Genomic DNA, 23,901 nt, shown 5'->3' on the forward strand with positions numbered 1-23,901 from the left:
TTTTACTTGCGCTCACGTCTGCTCGTCGAATTAGTGAGCTTCAGGCTTTGGTTGCAGACCCGCCCTTTACTGTGTTCCATCATGACAAGGTGGTTCTTCGCACCCATCCCGAATTTCTACCTAAGGTTGTGTCTGATTTCCACCTCAATCAGTCTATTGTCCTTCCGGTGTTCTTCCCGAAGCCCCACTCTCATCCTGGTGAAGCGGCTCTTCACACGCTGGACTGTAAGAGGGCGTTGGCTTTTTATCTCCAACGTACCAAGTCTTATCGGAAGGTTCCTCAATTGTTTTTGTCCTTTGATCCTAATAGGCTGGGACATCCTATTTCCAAGCGCACCTTGTCCAATTGGCTAGCTGCTTGTATTTTTGCTACGCTCAGGCTGGTCTCACGCTCCATGGTCGAGTCACGGGGCATAAGGTCAGGGCTATGGCAGCTTCTGTTGCTTTCCTCCGGTCTACTCCTGTGGAGGACATATGTAAGGCTGCCACTTGGTCTTCGGTTCATACGTTCACCTCCCACTATTGTCTGGACACTTTGTCCAGAAGCGACGGCCGGTTTGGCCAGTCGGTGTTATGTAACCTGTTTTCCTAAATTGCCATCCTCCCACCTGCCCTTTTTTGGTTGGCTTGGAGGTCACCCACATGTGAGAATATCATGCCTGCTTGTCCTGGGATAAAGCACAGTTACTTACCGTAACAGGTGTTATCCAGGGACAGCAGGCATATATTCTCACAACCCGCCCTCCTCCCCGGGGATGGCTTCTTTGCTGGTTATGGAACCGAGGACCACGAGGTGGGGATGCGCCCTCTAGTGGGCAAGAAGGCATGCACATGCGTGGTGCAGTGTAGCAAACTTGAAACTTCAATCAAGTTTGCTTGAAAAGCTGTCCGCGCTGGGGCTCCGTAGATGACGTCACCCACATGTGAGAATATATGCCTGCTGTCCCTGGATAACACCTGTTACAGTAAGTAACTGTGCTTTTTGGGTTGTGGAACAAATTGTCTGAGTTTCCATTATTTCCTATGGGGAAATGTGCTTTGATATACGAGTGCTTTGGATTACAAGCGGGCTTCTGGAACGAATTATGCTCGCAAACCAAGGTTTGATTGTATTTTTATTTAGAAAATTTTCAGTACAGAAAATGCAACATTCATAAACACAGCCCAATCTGAAAAAGCGAACGATAAGAAAGTCTACTGTGTGGTTCTTTGCATAGACCATATGGACCCAGAAAACATACCAATACCTCCCTCTTCCCCCCCCAGCCCACCCCTCCCCTCCCAAGCACTCCAATGTCAAAAATTCAGGAGAGAACTTCGGGCTCTATGGGATAAGTTGTCCCAAACAGGAGCCCAAATTGCCCTGAATCTCCTCCCAACACCCAGGACCATGTTTAACATCCAAATACTCATATTTTAACAAAAGAAACAATTTCTCCACATAGTAACAGTAGGTACCTCTGCTTGCCGCCACAATAAAAAATACATTTCCTAGCTAACAAGGAAGCTTTTTGTAATAATAGAAAATGACCCCCTAGACAATCCCAAAGAAGAAAATTGTGAAAAATGCAAAAACAGCCACCTGCAAAGGAATTCTGTGTAGTAATATCGTCTGCAGATATAGACTGACAAAGGACCAGAAAGTTTGCACTCGGTCACAAGACCAAAACATATGGAACAAACCAGCTGGTGTGGACTGGCACTTTGGGTAACTTGCATGAGAGGCAAAGCCTACTATGTATGTCTTATAAGGGGAAATGTAGAGCCGTAATAAAAACTTATAATGCTGGTCTTGCAGGACAATAGAGCAAATCAATTCTGGAAGATGTTTCATAAAAAGATGCAGACCATCACCAGTTATCTGTTCTGAAGTGGCAAGATCTTGATTCCACACTACTGCCACAGCATCATAGTCCCATGGTGCACTAAAACGGCCCAAACTAACTTGGTGAAAGGAAAGGCTAGTCCTGGGTTGTCTAGACCAGTGTTTTTCAACCGCTGTTCCGCGGCACACTAGTGTGCCGCAAGATGTTGCCTGGTGTGCCGTACGGTCAGGGCCGCCATCAGGGCAGTACCACCAGTCTAGGGAGAGGGGCGGTCCGCCCCACGTGAACAGGAGAGAGCTGGACGGGGGACCCGCGGAATTCAATACATCTCGAGCCGCGAGGCTCGTCTTCTGTTCCTGCCTGCCCTGCAGCTAACATATAGCCGATCGCAAGCGTTCCCCGATGTCAGCGCTGACGTCGGAGGGAGGGCTTAAGCAAAGCCTGCCCTCCGACGTCAGCGCTGACGTCGGAGAATACTTCCGTTCGGCTATATGTTAGCTGCAGGGCAGGCAGGAAGCAGAAGACAAGCCTCGCGGCTTGAGCTTCGTTTTGCTGAGAAAGTTGCAAAAATGGGCTGGGAGGCAAACACGGAACACAAAAAGGGGGAGGGAGTGCGTTTTGGACACAAGGCATGAACTTGGGAGAGAGGAAGGGAGGGAAAGAGATGCTGAGGTGGGGGAGGGAATGCGTTTTTGGACACAGAAGAAATGGACTTGGGAGAGAGGAAGGGAGGGAAAGAGATGCTGAGGTGGGGGAGGGAATGCGTTTTTGGACACAGAAGAAATGGACTTGGGAGAGAGGAAGGGAGGGAAAGAGATGCTGAGATGGGGGAGGGAATGAGTGTTTGGACACAGAAGGCATGGACTTTGGAGAGAGGGAGGGAAAGAGATGGTTGTGTACACAAAAGGAGAATTTTTGGTCATAGGGAGGGAGTGAGGTACAGATAGTGGCATACTAGGGTGGGGGGGGGCGGACTGCCCCACCCCGGGTTTACGTCCCAAGGGGGTGCACAGCTGGCCACCCTCCAGTGTTGTCCCTAGGCCGGCAAACTGCGGCTCTTTAGCCACTTGAGTGCCACCGCCGCCAACGGTGTTGTTGGCGGTGGCAGCATTATAAAATACTTTCTTTGTGTTTATTTGATTCCTATTCAAGAGAATTACTTTATATATAGTCAATATAGGCACAGAGTTAAATTTTTTAACATTTTCTAATGGTGGTGTGCCTCGTGATTTTTTTCATGAAACAAGTGTGCCTTTGCCCAAAAAAGGTTGAAAAACACTGGTCTAGACAGTGTCAAAGGTTCCCAGACCATATCCTCCATGTCTTCATTTAAGGCAGGGGTGTCCAACCTGTGGCCCGAGGGCTGCATGCAGTCCCATGAAGTATTTTGTGCGGCCTTGGTCGAGGGCGATGCAGTGTTTTCCTCTGCTGCCCCCAGGTGTTTACCGTCTTGCCAGCTCCCTCCTCTGTCTTGCTGCATTTGCGCGGCCCCAGAAAAAGTTTTTTCGGCCAGTGCGGCCCAGGGAAGCCAAAAGGTTGGACACCCCTGATTTAAGGTGTTGGAGTCCAAGGAATGAAGATGGGAGGCTTGGCACTAGAATAACCAATCTCTAGCCAGCAGAGCTCCTCAAGCTTGAAGATCCTGAAAAGAAAGAGGAAGTCCTTGCTCATCCACCATGTCCCTCACATAACATATACGCTGGTCAGCCCAGCGTAGCAAGTAAAATTTGGATGTGTCCAGGTCCAAGTCACGATTCTCCCATAAAGGCAGTAAAATGGTGGATGTAAAAGGTAAATTCATTCGTATACACAACCATTGCCAACACTGTCTCATAGATTTCAACAGAGGATGGGAGCGAGTGGGAAAAATCCGATGAGGTCTTTTAGCATGAAGATAGTATAACAGTGTGTTGGTGCCATCAGCTGTTGTTCCAGAGTCACAGGAATATACTACTGAGTATTCTTTATCTAGTCTACGAAATGTCTAAGGAGACAAGCTATTGTATCTTCTCAAATCTGGCAAACCCAAGCCACCTTGCCCCACTGGCAATGAGAGTTGCGCAAGAGTCATTCTTGGTTTCTTATTGTTCCAAAGGAATTTGCGCAATACTTTGTGATAAAGACTTTTATCCCTGTTGGTCACATACATAGGAAAAATCTGTCAAAGCAGCTCCTGATTGGATAAGGCCCGACTTAGTGCAGGAAGAGGCAGTTGGAGCATGCCACAAGTGATTTCCTGCACTCTCAGCGCTCTGGCTGCTCTCCCGGTGCCCTCTTCAGTCTCTCCCATAAAAAATAGTATTCACAGTTTTTCAAGATTGGCAGGGGTTCCTAGAACGGAAGCCCCGCGAATATTGGGGGGGAGTACTGTATATAAAAATAAATGTGGGGTCTTTTACTAAGGCGCACTAGCCAATTTAGCATGCACTAAATGCTAATGCGTCCATAGAATATAATGGGCGCATTAGCACTTAGCGTGCGCTAAATCGGCTAGTGCACTGTAGTAAAAGAGGAGGTATATGTTTAGTATTTTTATTGTTGGTAGATCATTTTGACTTGGTCATTTTAATAGTTCGCAAGCCAAAAAAATGTGGCCACCCCTGATCTAGAATGCTTCACCTATTGCACTGGAAATATAGTTACATATAGTTCTGCTACTGCTTGGCCTGCAGGAAACCAGAACTGTCATGAAACAAGTTCCTGGAGCCTGATGGTGTAGCTATCAAGGACAAGACACATTTAAGATAAAGGCCAACTCAAGCTGCTTTTGACTGGGCTTGGCAGTACGCTTGGGCTGAATTCAAGGTAAAGGAGGAATAGCAACTGCCAACACCAGCACTGAAATAGAATTTGATAGCTTTTATCTGAAGGCACTGATCTTTCTTTGTTAAATGGTAGAAAAATAGCAGTCTGATATCACCTAGAAAGGTATATACTGTAATACAATTTTTTTTATATCTATATCTATACACATCACAGCAAGAGTCCTTAACCCAGAGGCCAGAAATCCAGCTAACATGGCACACCATGCTAGACAGCATGTGTCAATCTTGAACAGCTTATCCACCCAGGGTTATGAATACTTCTGCTAAAACCAGCAACACCAGATAGCAAAAAGCTGACCCCCAACATTCTATAACATCAGAACTTTTTAATAAAGAGTAATCAATTGTTCACCATCTCTTCAGCTTTCAACACAACCTGTGAGGGCTGCCCAATAGCACACCTACAGGTTACCAGGACTGGAAGTGCAATGGCGACTATGTTTATGCTCTTACATGGGAGGAAGTGTCGACAGGTGCTCTAGGAAAACCAGTTGGTTAGTTCATTAAGGCGGAAAGAAACCATATTAATTCTTGCTGTGATTTTCTCTGTTAGGATAAGAAGGGGCAAAGCTAAATTTTCAGATTTTTCTTTCTCCAAAGGCCAACAGTGTTGATTTAAGTAGGAATTCATCAAGTAACGTTAGAGCTTTCACATGGGTTTTAGGCAATTAACATACACTAAATACTAAGAGGCTCATTTTATACCCATGGGCTTGTTAGCATATGTTAATTACCTTAACACACGCTAAGGCCCTAACCGTTTGATGGATTCTCCCCTTAATATTTTTTAAATGGTGCTCACTGCATTTAGAAATCTATATTTCATGTTTTATCTTAATACTCAAAGACTTATTTTTTTTACATATTTTATTCATGATCAAATTGTTTTTATTAGTATAAAATTAGTTTACATGATATAATGCAATATTTATAGACAACACCTACACCTTTATGTAAAATATTCAAGCCAGTAGGAAGTTTGTTCTTAAAAATACCTTCAGTAAAATAAACATCCAGTTTTCCAGTAGCTCATTCTGCTTTAAAAAAATATAATTACAAATATACAATTTGCTACAAATTAAAGAAATGATTCTACAGTACTATCCAATTATATTTCTATCCCCTTTTATATACATAATTTACATAGGATGACACACAATTTGAATTCATGAATGCAAAAATATAGCTGTACAGACTTTACAGAGGTGGTTTTTGTTGGGTTTTTTTTCTCTTTCTTTAAAGCACTTATAGCAAAGGCGATACCACAAAACTATTATCTTTCTTCTTCACTTGCTGGCTTAGTTTTATTTCTTCTAAGGATATCCAGTGGTATGAAAGGGACAGACTAATTCCCACTACTTTGTATCTATGGTCCAAATAAAAATTCTGAACTTCTGCTATCAAAATTTACACATACTTAGGGCTTCTTTTACTAAACAGCTAGAGGTTTATACATCAGGCCACAAGATTAAATGCTTTGATGCTCTTAGGAATTCTGAGTCTTGAGCATTATCTTGCCAGCCTGCAGTAGAAATCTCTACTGCCATTTAGTAAAACAACATTGTTCAAGTTTAAGGCAAAATAACTGCCCACACACATTGCTTAAAGGGTCCAGGTTTTAAAACGCAAATCTTATCTTGCTAAGCCTGATGAAGTCTTTGGCCTTGTTAGGGGATGCCATAGCTGTAATAGTATCTTTCTCAGGGTCAAATGTTGCGCTACAACTTCCCACCCTGCCAAGGTTTATGAGCGCTGCCTGTAGCTTCAATCGTGCAAAATTTCAGAACCAGGCAAACAGTTATATCCAAAGATATTTCATTTAGGGCATTTTTTTTTTTTCATCCTGCAACAAACAATGAGTATTTGAATAAGGTCAGTGGGCAGGTAGATCAGAGTGGGGACAAGTGACAGTAGAGTCTGCCTGCTGCAGTTTAACTGGACATTTCTCCTTTCCCAGGTGAGGGAACAGGGAGCAGTTATTTACTGTATATGCAACATTTCAGATCAGGAAAGAAGAGTAGCATTTAAACTTATTACTGCTATCACCCTGTGGAAAGGGGCGAAAAAAATCTGGATAAGAACTGAATCGAATTTCCTGCAGTTTCATCTGCTTCTCAATTATCTCAACACAATGCCAACTTCTACCCAGTTAAGAGATGACCTAGGCAGTTTCTCTTTAGAAACTGCTAGTCGAAGGTAGGTTTACTTATCCCTGTACGTCCTCCACCCATTTGAAAGATTTATGTAATACAGGTACAAGAAACATGTTGCCATGTGTTCTATTACATAGGGGTGGCTGAATGCATGTTTCTAAAGAATTCATGCTTTATGTGATTTACTATTTTCTGCGTTAAGGAACAGAAATGGTACTTATATTCTAATTTACAGAACAAATGCAGCATTTTAATACTATTCTCATTTTGTTTTTCTTGCCTCATAATCTTTGGGAATTTAGAAGTAAAAACATACTCCTGGTTTTCAAAAGTGCCCTTAATCTGCTTACCTTACTGAAGCAGATCCATCAATGTGGGGAAATGCAAGGTCATGCATTTAGGGAGAAAAAACCCGATGTTCAGCTACCAAATGGGGGGATTAGTGTTAGAGAGAAGTAGCCTTGAAAGAGATTTGGGTGTACTGGTGGACACAACAACGAAGTTAACAGCACAATGCGCAGCAGCCGCGAAGAAGGCAAACAGAATGTTGGGTATTATTAAGAAGGGTATTACGACCAGAACGAGAGAAGTCATACTGCCGTTGTATCGGGCAATGGTGCGCCCACATCTGGAGTACTGTGTTCAGTATTAGTCACCGTACCTTAAGAAGGATATGGCAATACTTGAGAGGGTCCAGAGGAGAGCGACACGAATGATTAAGGGCATGGAAAACCTTTCATACACTGAAAGATTGGAGAGACTGGGGCTCTTCTCCCTGGAAAAGCGGAGACTCAGAGGAGACATGATAGAAACCTACAAGATCATGAAGGGCATAGAGAGAATAGAGAGGGACAGATTCTTCAAACTTTCAAAACATAAAAGAACAAGAGGGCATTCAGAAAAGTTGGAAGGAGACAGATTCAGAACGAATGCTAGGAAGTTTTTCTTTACCCAGCGTGTGGTGGACACCTGGAATGTGCTTCCAGAAGACGTAATAGGACAGAGTACAGTACTGGAGTTCAAGAAAGGATTGGACAATTTCCTGCTGGAAAAAGGGATAGAGGGGTATAGATAGAGGGCTACTGCACAGGTCCTGGACCTGTTGGGCTGCCGCGTGAGCGGACTGCTGGGCACGATGGACCTCGGGTCTGACCCAGTAGAGGCACTGCTTATGTTCTTATCACTACACCTTGTAAAATCAAGCACATTCTTAAAAATGTACAGAATCTCAATTCTACAATGATCAAACTGCTAACTTTTTACAGAGGCAAGAATATTGTGAGTGGAAGCTAAACTATTTAATTCCACAAACAAAAAACATAGGCACAGACTCATGTTATTGGAACCTATGGGAGAAAATCTCTCCATTGTGGGCACTTCTATCTAGCAGCTTCCAGCTGCAAACAAAGCAAGTTTCAGGGGAGCTTACAGACAACTCACAGTAGGCTTCCTTCCTAATAGGGCCTGTCTCTGTGAGAAAACAGACAGCATGGCTCATCCTATGGAATATACTGTTCTTTACTTTAGTACAATCCACTGTAGTCAGATTGTGACGCCATGGTTTAGACATATATCTAAACAGCCAAAAAGCTCTCTTGTAGCCAAAAGGAAGGTCTTAAATACTGCCTTCAGATTTCACAGCCAGAGATTATATAAAGCAAAGGTTAATGGAAGAGTAAGGCAACTTCATTCCTTAAGATTAAATACATTTTGAACAGAAAATGTGGGTTATAGAATATTGATCTGGGCCACTGGCTGTCAAGTAGTCTGTGTTGTGATACTTAATAGCATGCTAAATATTGCATCCCAAGGATAATTTTGGGATAAAGTACATATCTATATATATAAATATATTATATAATCTTGGCTTACTTTAGGTATTTTTTCTACCTACACACTATGGCACAAGCCATTTGAAGGAAACAACAAAAGCCCAATGATTTGAATACAATCATTTCCGTGTCTCCTCTTTACAGACCAAACCTCATTATGAGTATGGACATGACACTCCCACAACCACCTTTAAAAAACTGAAGAATCCCATTTGTTAACATAAGTTGCTAAGTGGTGAACTGGTTCTGTATACTCTGCCCAAATACAACTGTATAATTTGGACCACAGAATATCTGTGAAAAAATACAATGAATATGTAAGCTTGTCAAAATATTGCTGCTTTGATAGAACTATGTAGTTTTGTGGTTTGGGCTTATTAACATTTTTTTTTTAAAGCTCTCACCTTCCAGTAACATGTCATATAAAATGATCACAAACTACAAATGTGCACTTCTTAGAGCACCAGAGAAGAAAACCAGTTTAACACGTTAACACAACTTTAACATATGCAAATCAACAGCAATCCTTTAAACAAAAAATCTGAACTGAGATATTGGGGTGGAGGGAGAAGAGGAAAAATGGCCAAAATGTTTTCTTCAGGACCTTCTTATCATAAACCAAAGCTTCTATAAATAAGCCACTAGCATATTTTTCTTTTTAATTGATAAGTTGGTCATGTTAAAAGATCCAGTAAAATAAATGGAAGGAGGGCAGGGAGTGGTAAACCACATTACAAATTCAGTCTACCAAGGGGTTCTCTCACAGATCCAGACTGGGAGCCCCCTCATACTTAACTGATACTTCCATTTGCAGCAGAATGTCAATACAACTTGACCTTACAAGATCCATTACTAATGTTTTATAAAAACTCTTTAGCCCAACTGCTAACACATTCAGCAGCTTTCAGTATTTCACATAACAAGAAATAAATGTTTAGGGATGTGAGCAAAAAAGAAACCTGCGTGACATTAACCTTTCTCCAGAGTTCAGGTCAAAGCCAAAAGTTAATGCTCTGTCCTAAAGTTAATTTCAGAATTAGAAAATAAAATACTGTTTATAATTAATGAACAACAACAAAAAAAAAGGTAAGCCAAACTTCTGGTCTTCTCAGAGGACAACAGTTTGTTTTTGATTGTGATAAATTATCCCTACCAAGAAACAACTGTTAATGACATGGTATCTTGTTTCTTACTTTGCACTGCAGTTATGAAATATGCCACTGAATTATGGATGATAAATTTAAAAAGGAGTGTTAAGGAAATCAGTTTTCCTAACACTGACCTTTTTTTTTTTTTTTTTTACATAAGGGATTAAATTTATGGTCAGAAAGAATCTGTTATTGGGTTCCCAAATTCCAGTCAGAAAATTTAAAAACTATCCTGGCCGAGATCAACAGGCATCACACATACTATACAACCCTCTTTATAATTCATTATTTACATCCAAGATGAAATGTACAAAAAATAATATTCCTCTTAAAAGCAGGGCTGTGGAGTCGGAGTTGGAGACATTTTGGGTACCTGGAGTCGTGGGTACCAGAAACTGAGGAGTCGAAGGATTTATCTACTGACTCCACAGTCCTGCTTAAAAGCAAGTGAACCATTACAAATGCATATCCATGCCCCCATGAGAGATGCGCTCTGGAGAGAACACTTTTTTCAGTGTACTCCATGACTCAAAGCATTTCCCATTGGACCACCATCACAACCAATTCACAGTTCATAGGTCTTTTCCCTGGTGGCAATATTTTGTCAAGTCCCAGGATCATTCTTCCTCCCCTTCCACAGCACCTTCTTCTGTAGACCTCTGACTGCCTTAACGCAGCACTGTTCGAACCCTTGGAACGGAGTGACTGCTGAAGGGGAAAAGGCATTAACAAAAGAAAAATTTAAATGCATTAATGCATAGGTTTCATAAACAAAAGGCAAGCATACAAAAAAAAATATAAATGAAACATTCAACAACAAAACACTGCTAGAATAAACTATGCATGCAGAATAAGAGAAAAGGAAAAAAATGACAATAAGAGGGGTTTTTTGTTTTTGTTTTTTTGCAGACACAATGCTGTATTGATTCTAAAAAGCAGCAGACAGGAAATCTTGAAGCAGGTGAAACACGTTTGCAGGAAAGGAGCAGCAGAGGATTGAGAGTACCATAATTTCATTAAGCGTATTTGGTGCAAAGCATTCCTTTTCTTTCTTGTTCTCTGATGAATCGGGCTGTGGGTGAAAGTAGAAAGAAGACAGAGCAATAAAACAAGGAAAACAGTGAGCAGGGTAACAATTCCAGAGAAGGAACTAGATTACAATCAGAGAAGCTCTGTCATATTAAGAAATGCCTGCTTTCAGAGAGCTAAGAAGCTGCCATTCAGAATGCAGCATGAAGAGAAGGCCATATCGTTGCAGCAAATTAGTATAAAGTTTAGAAAAAGTTAAGAAAGCAGACAGTCAGACACCCTCTCCTCACCCACAAAGAATAAAGAAATTATCCTTTGCAAAGAGTAGCCATGTAGCAGTTTTTACTCCAATTACGTCACAGATCCCATTTCATTGAATTTCCATATATGGCCTAGTATCAGATTAGGAAATTCTTAACAGCAAAGCCCACAGATATAAGAAGCTCCCAGAATGTGTGAGGCTCACCAGATTCCTAAGGCTGATGCTGATGATCAGTTTTGGGCATGGGAACAATTGCCTCTATTTTCTAGCTTGTGCAATATAAGAGCCCAATAATTCTCTTGAATACATATAACTGTATGGATGACACTGTCACTCCCATATTTTCAGAAATGAGGAGTGCCAGTGCAAACTTTGATCAAGTTGTACCAGGAATGCTGCATCAAACTGACGGAGAAATATGAGCCTCTTTCTTAGAACATAACAGCTGCTATACTGGGTCAGATCAATATCCTACTTCCAACAGTGGTCAAGCCAGATCACAAGTACCTGGCAGAATCTCAAAAAATTAACAAGATTCCAATAACTGAAACTCTTTCCCTTCCCCCCACCCCCCAAAACAACAAAAAAATACCAAAACCCAATGCACTTGCCTCCTTGGCTAATAATACCAATGCTATTCACAGAGATCTACCATATATATATATATATATATACTTGAATATAAACCGAGTTGACCTTTTCCCTCTCTCTCCCCCCCCCCAATAAAGGAGGAAAAAAGGTTGATTTCAGTATAAACTGAGATACATTTGAGTGATCTTGGTGAGAAAGTCTATAAAAATTAGACTTCCTTGCCATAAGATTTTTCAGTGGAATTTCTATCACAAACTAACAGTATTTTTTCTACTTCCTTGGGAAGTCAGAGGGATGCTTCTGCCTGGCAGTCAAGTTACAGGCTGAGGGAGCCAGAGCACTTAAGAGTAGATTGCAGTGTTCTTTCCTGATCTTAAGTGATTACTGTAAGAGGGAAATACCAAAGAGAGAGACTAGCAACAATCACAGCATGAATATAAAAAAGATCAGTGAGGGGCTATTTTGCTTCAGAAAGTAAGCCGAAATATAATCAATATGAGCTGTTTAGTGAACACTGGAGATACCCTCTCAATCTGATTTATTTTGTGTTCTCTTGAAAAATGATAGGGTGCTAAAGGAAGTGGTCCAGATGCAGCAAAATAATCCAAAGATCATCAGAGAAGTGGTTCGACTCAGCACTTATGTCCCTAAAAAGAGCTTGCTGACAAGCTGAGCACTACTGGTGTAAACACCCATTCCCACAAAACAAGACTAAGTGGCGCCAGAAAATCCTAGAATACAAATCACTATTGATGCAAAGGAAGAAAGAGTACTACTCTAAACAGATCAGAACAGAAGATAATCTTAAAATCAACAACCTGTTCTCAATATTAAATAACTTAACCAAGACGAACAAGATCACAAATGGCGACAACCCCTCTATTCCAACAGCCCCAGAACTAGCCAACTATTTTAAAACAATGATCCAAGCCCCACCACCACCACCACAACCACAACCACTCCAGCTAGACCCACTGAAACAAAACCACCTATGGAAATACCAGCAGACAGATCTTGGAATGATTTTTAAGACATTACATTCAAAGAAAAAAAAAAAAACGGCTTCTCCTAAAATACTCCACAGTATACTGCAGCCTCAACTCCTGCCCTACTTACCTGATCAAAGCAGTGACCCCAACAACCATAGGAAAAATAACCCAATGGCTCAACTATCACCTAAAAGCTAGCTTTTTTCCCAAATCAGCAGGAGGAATTATCTTAATGCCCGTTCCCAAGAACCTAAAACTCAGCCCCTATGATGTGGCCAGTAGCTTCCATCCATTCATCAAAATGACGGAGAGACATGTCACAGAACAACTCAAATGCTTCAATATCCTCCACCCTTCACAATCAGGATTCAGGAAAAATCACAGCCCTGAGACAGTGGTAGCAGCAAAAGAGCTACTCAGCAAGGGGTCATAACACAATCATAATCCAATTTGACCTAGTAGACTTCTACCAAATGTTCAAGATGTTAAGTGATTTTGGATTTAGTGGCCCAGTCCTCTTGTGGTTCCAAGGCTTCCTAACCACTTGGCACTATGCTGTACACAAGGATGATGAACTTTCTGATAGCTGGTATCCTCCCAGTGGGGCATCTCAAGCATCCCCGCTTTCACCATCAGTGTTCAATCTCCTAATGCAATCCTTGGGAGCCAACCTAGCTCTCGCACAAATAAAACATTTTACCTATACAGACGACCTAATGATCATACTGCCTGAAATGGATGCATTAGTCAATACCCTTACCACTGTCAAAAAATGTGTCCATATCATAGAAAACTGGACCTCAACCCATCACCTCAAACTAAATAAGAACAAAATCAAATTCTTTGACTAGGACCCTCAACTGATCCAAGTTACACTCCAAGGATTACAGTAGCCAACACAGACTTTCCATTAGAACTACAATCCCAAATCTTAGGAGTAGAAATTGATAACTACCTATCCATGAAAAGCCAAGTACAATCAATAATAAAACAATCCTTCGTTGTGATGAGAAAGCTAAGATCCATCAGAAAATACTTTGAAACAGAGGCTTTCCGAATTCTAGTGCAATCCTCTCTCAACTAGGCTACGGTAATGTAACACTAGTTCTTTGCTCTAAAATGTTGCTATCGCGCCATATACAGCCCTACTATATGAAAGTACATTGCCTGTAACCACAAAGATCAAATTTAAATTTGAAATCATTGCTTTTAAAATCCTAAGAGGGAATGCTCCCGACTATCCAACAAAGGGCTAGAGGCACTAAAGTCAGTGATCATCCCTAAACCTGATTTCACAGCTTTAGTGATGATCGCTTTTACCAACCCGATGCACAAAATGGCTCACCATGTGTTTTCCCCCTCAATCGCCCATTTTCCAATCCTGCCGTGCAAATTAGCTAAAACCCCATGCAAAGTAGCCAAGCGATTGATGCACTAATATTGCTTGGCTATGCAATAAAAAACCTTGGGGTTTTAGCTATTGGAAAAAACTGACTGGTCTAGACCTATCAGAAACTGTTACCAACAGGTCTGCCTGTTTGGGGGTTTGGGCTTTTTTTTTTCTTTTTTTTCAATAGCACATATATTTTGGGTGTATTACACGTGCAAAATATCTGTCCCATTAAAAAAATGTCCCCCCACTGCTGATGATGGCCCTCCCCAATGACCCTGGCACAAGGAATCCTCCCTCCGAGAAAAAATTGTTAGGAGGGATGCCCACTCCCTCCTGCCAATGGCGGCCCCCCGAATCATCTCCTACCCTCCTCCTTCAAAAAAAAAAAAAATGGCAGGGGGGTTGCCTACTCTCTCCTGCAAACGGAAGTCCCCCCTCCCCGTACCTTGATGTTGGAAGCTGGAGGGAAGCACAGTCCCTCCGGGTCTGAGGTCCGCCCGTCGAAAATGACAGGCCTTCCCCTCCCCGGTATACCATGTGATGCATGGGGAGAGGGCCTAAGGTCTGAGCAAATCAGGACCTTAGGCCACTCCCCATGCATCACATGGGATACAGAGGGAGCCTAAGGCCCTGATTGGCTAACAGACCAAAGGGACCGAGGGGTTCGGGAAGTGGAAGTAGGGCTTGGGGGAGCATCAGATGGCAGGAGGGAGTGGGCACCCTTCCTGCCTTTTTTTTCCTCAGAAGAAAGGGGGGGGAGTGTAGGAGATGGTTTGGGGGGGGAGGTATGCACAGGAGTCCAGGACCAGGTGGGAGCATGGTGTGGGGGTATTTGGCCAGGCAGGAGGGAGTAGCTGGGTGGGGTTGCGGTACCGGTTCATGGGGGGGGGTCATTGGGGAGGGCCATCAGCACAGGGTTTTTTTCTTTTTTTTAAATGAGATAGATTAACATCTTTGCCATTAAAAAAAAAATCCTAACAGCAGTGACAGGAGGCTGCTTCCCCTGTCACTGCTGTTAGGGCTCTGCGCGTGTGTCAATCGCTCACTGAACAATTGATCTGTTGGATTTGCATGCAAATCATTTGTATGTAAACTTGGTAGCACGTTGATCTTTGGTCCACAATCAGCCAGAGAATCGGACAACAGCGATCCAGTTGGTATTACCGACTGACTTTAGTGCATTTAGCCCTAAGTTTGCCATCCTATTCCAGGGTGCCTCCAACAGATATTCCACCAGAAATCTTTTCCACTTAAAATTCCCAGCATACAACAATATAAAGTCTACTAGGCAAATTACCTTATCCATCCAATATCAATTAGCAAAATGCTGGAACCAACTACCACTTACGCTACAATCTTGTGACCACTATCTCAGATTTAAAAAACTTTTTAAAGCATTTCTGTACCAAGACAGAGAGCCAACCCTGAAGTAACTGAAATGGTAATTATAAAACCCAATTTCTAAACTGTCTAATGCAATTCCTGGGACAAAACGAAGAGCCAACAATGACCTGCTTGTACTTGTAATTATGACCTAACTGTATTAATAGTTGTACTGATCTACCTAGTTCTTCCTTCCCACTTTTGTGGAGTGGGACCACATCTGCCCTTCTCCAGTCCTCTGGTACCTCTCCCGACTCTAGAGACTCGTTTGAAAAGGTCAGTCAGCAGAGCTACCAAAACTTCTCTAAGTTCCTTCAGTACCCTCAGATGTACACCATCCGACCCCATCGCTTTGTCTACCTTTATTTTAGCTAGCTCCTCACGAACAAAACCCTCTGAAAATTGATCAGCGTCTATTACTCCTCCATTCCTATTCACATTTGTCTTCTGAGATCCCGCTCCCGGCGCTTCAGCCACGAACACAGAACAGAAATATTTGTTATGCAATTCGGCCTTTTCTTTATCAGCTTCTACATATTCCTCCCCTTCACCTTTGAGTCTCACAATGCTACTTTTGCACTTCTTCCTATCACTAATATAAACCTGACTAAACTTAGCATGCCAATGTAATTTTGAAAGTTCTCTGTAATATCGCTGTTTGTATACAGTCTCTTCCCTTGTAAACTGCTTAGAACTGTTTGTGGTATGGCGGTATATAAAAATAAAGTTGTTATTATTATTATTACCAGTACTAGCAACCCTATTGAATGTTTGTGTCAAACTGTCCACATTGTAACTTCCTGGGTTACTGACCCAACCTTTTATAATGTAATCCGACCTTGAACTGAATAGGTAAAGGCGAATAGAAAACCTGATTAACATACCAAGGAGAGAGGGAGTCAATGGAATGGAATCCTTTGTATTGACCGCCAACTTAGTAAATGCAAGAACAAAGGAATCTGCATCTACCTGTGACAATATTGGAACATGAGGAGAATTAAGAGTCACCTGACAGAATCTTATATAGACAAGAGTGATTAATATCTCATTGGAGTAAAAAATAATCTTTTTGGTGGGCATAACTATCGATTTGTAATGTGAAGTTGCAGCATTAAAAAAAACACAAGCTCCAATGAAAGCCTGTGGTGGTAGTACCATTTCGAGACAGAGATATAAAGAGAATAGCAAAGTGAGAACAGAATGATCCAACTGGGAAATATGGCGTCCCCATGGGAGTATGTTTTCTTGTCTTCCCTATCTACCCACCTGGTACTACTTATTATGCCTTTTTTTCCTGCACCTATAATGCAATACCGTGTTTCCCCGATGGTAAGACACTGTCTTATTTTTTTTGGAAGGCCAAAATATGCTCTAGGGCTTATTTTCGGGGGGATGCCTTATTTACCCTTTCATGTCCCCTCTGTATCTCTATCCTTATTCAGTAGGTCCTGCTTACCCTTTCTCTTCTTTGTGTCACTATCTCCATTTTCAGCTTTCCCCCCCTTTTCCTTTGTTACTGCACCCTGTAGCTAGAATCTTTCCACCCTCCCTCCACTCCGGCCCAGCCCAGTATGAAATATTTCCTTTTGTTTCCCTCCCCTCTCTCTTTCTCTCTCTCTTCTGCTCCCTCACCCACGAGTCCTGCATCTGGCCCTCTCCCTTCTACCTGCACCTGGCAACACCCCCCTGCTCCGTGGCTCTCTTCAGCAACTTGTCAGCAGCGGTGATCAAGACAAGCTACCGACATCGAGGCCTTCCCTCTACGAGTCCCGCCTTTGTGGAAAAAGGAAGTTGAAACAAGCGGGACTCGCAGAGGGTAGGCCCCGACGTCAGAAGCTTGTGTCGATCGCTGCTGCTGAGTTGCCGAAGAGAGCCGCGGAGCAGGGGATGTGGCCGGAAGCAGGTAGAAGGGAGAGGGAGATAGGAAGGCTGTAGATCTCCGGAGCATGACACCGACCCCGGCCAGGATGATTTCTTTTTCAGGCGTGCATCTTACAAGTCCGGCGTCGTGGCGGGAAATAGCCATGCTGAGCAGTGAGCTCAGCACTACACAGATGAAAGCCTTGCTTGCTGATTGGTCTGGCGGCACGGCCGTCGGACCAATCAGCAAGCAAGGCTTTCATCTGTGTACGTGCTGAGCTCACTGCTCAGCATGGCTATTTCCCGCCGCAACGCCGGACTTGTAAGTTGCATGCCTGCGTGACACACTACCGGAGCCACGGCAAAGGTGGAAAAGAGCCGCATGCGGCTCTGGAGCCGCGGGTTGCCAACCCCCGCGGTAGACGGAGGGACCACACGGAGTCACCCACCGTACCACCCGATTCGGGTAAGCGCAGATATCGGTGGGTGGCTTATTTGCGGGGGGGGTGCCTTATTTTACAATTTTTTCTAAAAAGGGGGGGCTGTCTTATTTGATGGCCCTCCCTTATCATCGGGGAAACACGGTACATCCACTGTTGATCTTCGAGGATCTGCTGCCTTCGATACCAAAGAAAGCTGTTGCCGCCGACACTGTATGATGAACCGGTGTGGGGCCTTGAGCATCTGTGCATGCTCAAGGGATGCCTGCTCCCGCCTTCTCCGAGAATCTCAGAGGGGTCGAGAGCCAACAGGCCTTCATCAAGAGTAGATGCTCAAGGCCCCGCACTGGATCACCATACAGCGTTGGTGGAAACAGCAACAGCTTTCTTCAATGGCAAGTGTAAAGCTGGCTTAGGATAGTGTGTGTGGGGGGGTGTATGGTAGACAACTGTGCTAGTGATTATCGAGGGGGGGGGAGAGCAAGCACTTGGATGACTACAGGGTTCATAGACAACGGCGCGATAGACAAAAGTGCGCGCTGACAATTGAGCGCAGCGCGCGCTGCTGCGCCGCTCTAAATTAGTGTTTAGGGGCTCCGACGGGGGTTTTTGTTGGGGAACCCCCCCAGTTTATTTAATAGATATTGCGCCGGCGTTATGGGGGGCTTGGGGGGTTGTAACCCTCCACATTTTACTGTAAACTGAACTTTTTCCCTAAAAACAGGGAAAAAGTGAAGTTTTCAGTAAAATGTGGGGGGTTACAACCCCCCCAAAACGCCCCCACAACGCGGCGCGATGTCTATTAAGTAAAGTGGGGGGGTTCCCCCCCCACGCCCCCCCCCCCCCGTCGGAGCGCTAAAAACACTAATTTAGAGCGGTGTGGCGGCACGCGTTGTGCTCAATTGTCTGGGCGCGCCTTTGTCCCGGCTCGCTTTTGACCTGACACCTGACTACAGTCCTGGTAGTAATCTAGGGTTCAGTGGACACCCGTGGTCGGGTGGTAGCTCGAATTTAAACTGAGATCCCCATTTTGGGACCATTTGGCCCCAAAATCTCGGTTTATAATCAAGTATATTATTTGAAATTTCTAATGCATGCATATTAAGGTGTTTCATTTGTCTTGTACTGACTTCATAAGTATCATATCTATGTTATCTAAATGTTCTTCCATGCTGCTTGCTATGGTATCATTTGTATGCTGTTGACCTCATCATATTTCTGTTATATGATTGCTTTACAGTACTATTAAAATGTGTATATTTTTGATACTATACCATGTTAATCTGAATTTGTCATTTCCAAGTTTACCTCTTTTATTGAACTTATGTTTATATTTTGCTCATTTTATTGTTGTTATGCTGTGAACAAAATCATAATTTTTAAGTCAAACTGTACCTGCTATACGCTGCCTTGGGTGCATCTCTTCATAAAGGTGGTTAATAAAGGCCAACAAATCAACTTCATGTCAATATTCTCTAGAGGTAGGACTACTGTAACATTAAGGGGTCCTTTTACTAATGCTTAGCATGTGCTAAATGCTAAGTAGCCCCATTTTACATCTATAGGCTTTGTAGCATTTAGCATACATCAAGCTAAAGGGGTCCTAAATGTTTAGACCTGAACAACAATTAAAATATCTTACCAGCAATCATAGAAAGCTCTAGAAAAAGTGCACTTTTTGCCCTATATCATACTGTACAGTTCTATCAGTCGGATACTCAAAAAACATTTGTAAAGATTAGTAAGTAAATTTCATAGCTTACATATTCTCAAAATTAAACAAAAGCAAAACATTCTAATCTTTAGAGGGGAAAACCAACTACATCTGAATGATTTAAAAAGGTGAGTGTGGCTTACCCTCTCAGGTTGCCATTTCCTGCAGATGATCTGGTTCTTGTAGGAATCTCTGCACTTCCAGACTTAGATGTTTTACTGCTTTGCATGCTGGACTGCAGAATTACTCTGAAAAGAGCAGAAAAAACAGACATGTGATCAAGAACTCTAAATCCCTAATCTGCCAAGACTCAATGCTAGCAGCTCTAGAAGCAGGTGCACTTTTTTGCAAGACCACCCCTGGAGAGTCCCAGTAACTACAAAAGTGTATAATTTCATACACTTCCTGACTGTGCAAGTTAAGACGTGGTCTGGTCCTTTCACATCCTTCATATCTTCTTATCTAGTTGTGCATCAAAATGCTTAACATTACTTCTTATTTTTTGATTATAAAAATGGCTATGTGTGAGACTAGAGCCTTCCATGGAAAACTGCATGTTATCACATGACAGAGTACAAACTTGTACAATGCTATGCTGCATAAATCAAAGTACTGTGCATACAAGCAACTAAAAATATCTTATATACCCAATGGACAAAGACCATTTCTATCAGAAAAATTAAAAGGTTTGACCGTACAAGTTTACTGACTGAAAAATAAAAAAGGCTAGCATTACCTGTTTGAATTAGTGCACCGTGATGAGTTAGATAGATTGGAGCTCATTTTCTAAGCTCCATAATCTACAAATTGTGGGTTTTTAAATTATTGGCCAAAACATACATACAAAATGGGAACAATTCTAAATACTACAGCTGGAGAGCCGTATGTAACTATTCCTCTTACAACACTTGAGCTTATGGACTTTTGTATCATAATGGATTATAACCCAAAAAAAGGCAGGGCTCCATCTTAATATCATCTTCTAAGAAGAAAACAGAAAATTACAATGAAATTTGCAAATTTCCTTGCAAAACATCCAATTGCAATTCAGTCTGGAAAAAAATGGAAATTAATCTTTCACATCAAAAGCTCCTTACAGTCCCTTCACTAAAAATCATTGGCACTAGAAGACACGATATGTTCTCAGTAATGGCTCCCCAATTGTGGAATGCTCTTCCTCATTACATCAGAGAAGAAAAGACCTCAGTCAATTTAAGAAACTTCTAAAAAGTCTTTTTAAAGACGCGTTTAATCTTTAACCTTCTTCTTTAGATACAAATATTAGGGCTTGGATTTTTTACCCCTTCCCATTGTTCCATCCCTTATTTTCTCTCTTTTCTTAAGCCATGAAGATGTAACTTTACCCCTTATCCTTACGTTTCGTGTACATCTTAAAATTGTTAGTTCTAAGACTTGTGTTTGTAGTTTACTTATTGTAACCCGCTTTTATGAAGTTGTAAATCGCTTAGTAATTTGAATAAGCTATCCATCAAATATAAATAAAAACCTGAAACCTGAAACCTTCATCACAAAAATTCTAGTTGTGGAATGGAATCCACAGATAACTCAATCTCTTGCATAATTTCCTGAGGATATTTTCCATTTTTGGATTGTGACCCCCCCCCCAAAAAAAACATAAGAATTGCCGCTGCTGGGTCAGACCAGTGGTCCATCATGCCCAGCAGCCCGCTCACATGGCAGCCCTTACGTCAAAGACCAGTGCCCTGAGACTAGCCTTACCTGTGTATGTTCTGGTTCAGCAGGAACTTGTCTAACTTTGTCTTGAATCCCTGGAGGGTATTTTCCCCTATAACAGCCTACGGAAGAGCATTCATTTTCTACCACTCTCTGAGTGGAAGAGAACTTCCTTATGTTTGTACGGAATCTATCCCCTTTTAACTTTAGAGAGTGTCCTCTCGTTCTCTCTACCTTGGAGAGGGTGAACAACCTTGCCTTATCTACTAACTCTATTCCCTTCATTATCTTGAACGTTTCAATCATGTCCCCTCTCAGTCTCCTCTTTTCAAGGGAGAAGAGGCCCAGTTTCTCTAATCTCTCACTGTATGGCAACTCCTCCAGCACCTTAACCATTTTAGTCGCTCTTCTCTGGTCCCTTTCGAGTAGTACTGTGTCCTTCTTCATGTACAGCGACCAGTGCTGGATGCAGTATTCCAGGTGAGGGCGTACCATGACCCAGTACAGCGGCATGATAACCTTCTCTGATCTGTTCGTGATCCCCTTCTTAATCATTCCTAGCATTCTGTTCGCCCTTACAATTGTCACCGCACGTTGCGCGGATGGCTTCATTGACTTGTCAACCAGCACTCCCAAGTCTCTTTCTTGGGGGGGTCTCTCCAAGTACCGCACTGGACAGCCTGTATTCGTGTATACCATATTCAGTTTAGTGAACAATGAACCGAGACAAGATGATACCCCTTCATTGCTTGCTGGCAATATGCAACGTACCCAACACCCCAATCTTGGCTGCATCTAATTAAATAAAATCCCCCAGCAACAGGAAACTCGCTTTAATGGCCTCTAAAATCCCAAATCAAACTGGATGCAGGGTCATGCCATTCATTTTTTGCATACACGTGAAAGAAAGATGTCCAAAAACTGACTCTAATGTTCTTTAGCATGGTAAAGCTGTAGTAGGAATTACACACAAAAGAAAATCTATTCCAACATACAAGCGTTATGCAGTAGTGCTGCCCGATTCAGTGAAAAATATTTCGATTCGATTCACCCTGTTGAATCGATTTTTCGATTTGATTCATTTACAATGACACAGCTTTTTAAGTTTAAATATTTTATTTAAACAAGGCACTATCAAGGAAATTGGGCAGCACTACCATAATCCCCCTCTCCAGCCCCCTCCCCAATTCTCAGCTTCCCCAAAGAAAGGACCCCATATTCCCCCTCCCCAGCCTACAGAGATGATTCTCAGCTTCTCCAGAGCATCAACAGAATCCCCATATTCCCCCTCCCCAGCTCCCCCAGGCCTAGAGCATCCCCATATTCCCCTCTCCCTAGCCCCCTCCCCTATTCTCAGCTTACCTAAAGAAAGGGCCTCAGCTTCCTCCCTTCCCCCCCAATTCCATGGCCTCAGGAAAAGAAGAAAGCACTGCAGCAAAGAGATCCTCTACTTACACTGAACGTTTGATGCGGGAACTCGGGAGGAGAGGAGAATGCTTTCGGGAATGAGCCAGCCAAGAGCCAACAACAATTAAAAAATCAACGTGCTTGCAAGTTGCCATTGCCGCGGATCGCACACTTGCATGCTAACATACTTTCTTCTGATGTAACTTCCAGTTTCGCAAAATCGGAAGTTACATTAGATGAAGGACTCCTGCAGCCACGGCAGAGGGAAAGCCCGAACGCGAGTGGGTCTCAAGGGGGCCGACCTTGAATCAGTGAGTTTGATTTTTTGTGCATACGAGTCGATTCAAACCAATTCACCCGAAGTGAATCAATTCGAATTGTGAATCGGGAAGCACTACTATGCATTATTAGTAAATTTTTGACAATTTTGAACACGTATACATCACAGTATTCAGACCTACAGATTAAAAAATAACTGCAATCATTTAACCAGGAAATTACAAGACCATGGATTAGAAGGAGACATACTAAGATGGATAGGCAACTGGCTGGAGAACAGAAGACAGAGAGTGGGCATAAATGGGAAATTCTCAGACTGGGAGACTGTGACTAGAAGTGTGTCCCAGGGCTCGGTACTTGGGCCAATCTTATTTAATATTTTCATAAATGACCTGGAGGATGGAACATCTAGTGAGCTCATTAAGTTCGCAGATGACACAAAGCTATGGCGGGCAATCAAATCACAGAAGGACAGTGAGGAACTCCAGAGCGACTTGAGTCGATTGGAAAATTGGGCAGATAAATGGCAGATGAAGTTTAATGTGGAAAAATGCAAAGTCATGCACTTAGGCAGAAAAAATAAGGAACACAAATACAGTATGTCGGGTGCAACTCTAGGAAAAACCGAACAGGAAAGGGACCTTGGCGTATTAATCGATAGGACCCTGAAGCCGTTGGCGCAATGCGTGGCGGCAGCGAATAAGGCAAATAGAATGCTAGGCATGATAAAGAAGGGAATCACGAGTAGATAGGAGAAAGTAATACTACCGCTATAAAGAGCGATGGTCAGACTACACTTGGAATACTGCGTCCAGCACTGATCTCCATACCTAAAAAAGGATTTAAAAGTACTTGAGAGGGTGCAGAGACGAGCAACGAAGCTAATAAAGGGCATGGAGAACTTGGAATATGAGGAACGACTTAAGGACACTGGGATTGTTCTCCCTTGAGAAGAGGAGACTGCGAGGGGATATGATCGAGACTTTCAAGATACTGAAAGGAATCGACCAAATAGAGCACGATAAAAAATTATTTACAATGTCTAATGTGACACTGACAAGAGGACATGGACTGA

The 23,901-nt window shown here is 42.6% G+C and overlaps 1 protein-coding gene across 9 annotated transcripts in view; it reads right to left on the reverse strand.

The window, feature by feature from the left end:
* Window positions 1-9,871: 9,871 nt before the first annotated feature.
* The window catches only part of CDC14B (cell division cycle 14B), a 197,520-nt gene continuing 183,490 nt past the window's right edge, over window positions 9,872-23,901 (reverse strand). For 3 of the 9 annotated variants that reach the window (XM_033928354.1, XM_033928434.1, XM_033928391.1), the window contains exons 13-15: window positions 19,589-19,693; window positions 10,791-10,856; window positions 9,872-10,492 (exon numbers count right to left, since the gene is read on the reverse strand). In XM_033928354.1, the coding sequence (XP_033784245.1) occupies window positions 10,453-10,492; window positions 10,791-10,856; window positions 19,589-19,693 (211 nt within the window). In that variant the 3' untranslated portion in view covers window positions 9,872-10,452. Of the gene's footprint in view, window positions 10,493-10,790; window positions 10,857-19,588; window positions 19,694-23,901 lie in introns of those variants that run through there. The other 6 variants (XR_004537599.1, XM_033928401.1, XM_033928426.1 and 3 more) reach the window with 4 other exon arrangements.

Source organism: Geotrypetes seraphini, chromosome 1, assembly GCF_902459505.1.
Source record: "Geotrypetes seraphini chromosome 1, aGeoSer1.1, whole genome shotgun sequence".
Lineage (NCBI taxonomy): Eukaryota > Metazoa > Chordata > Amphibia > Gymnophiona > Dermophiidae > Geotrypetes > Geotrypetes seraphini.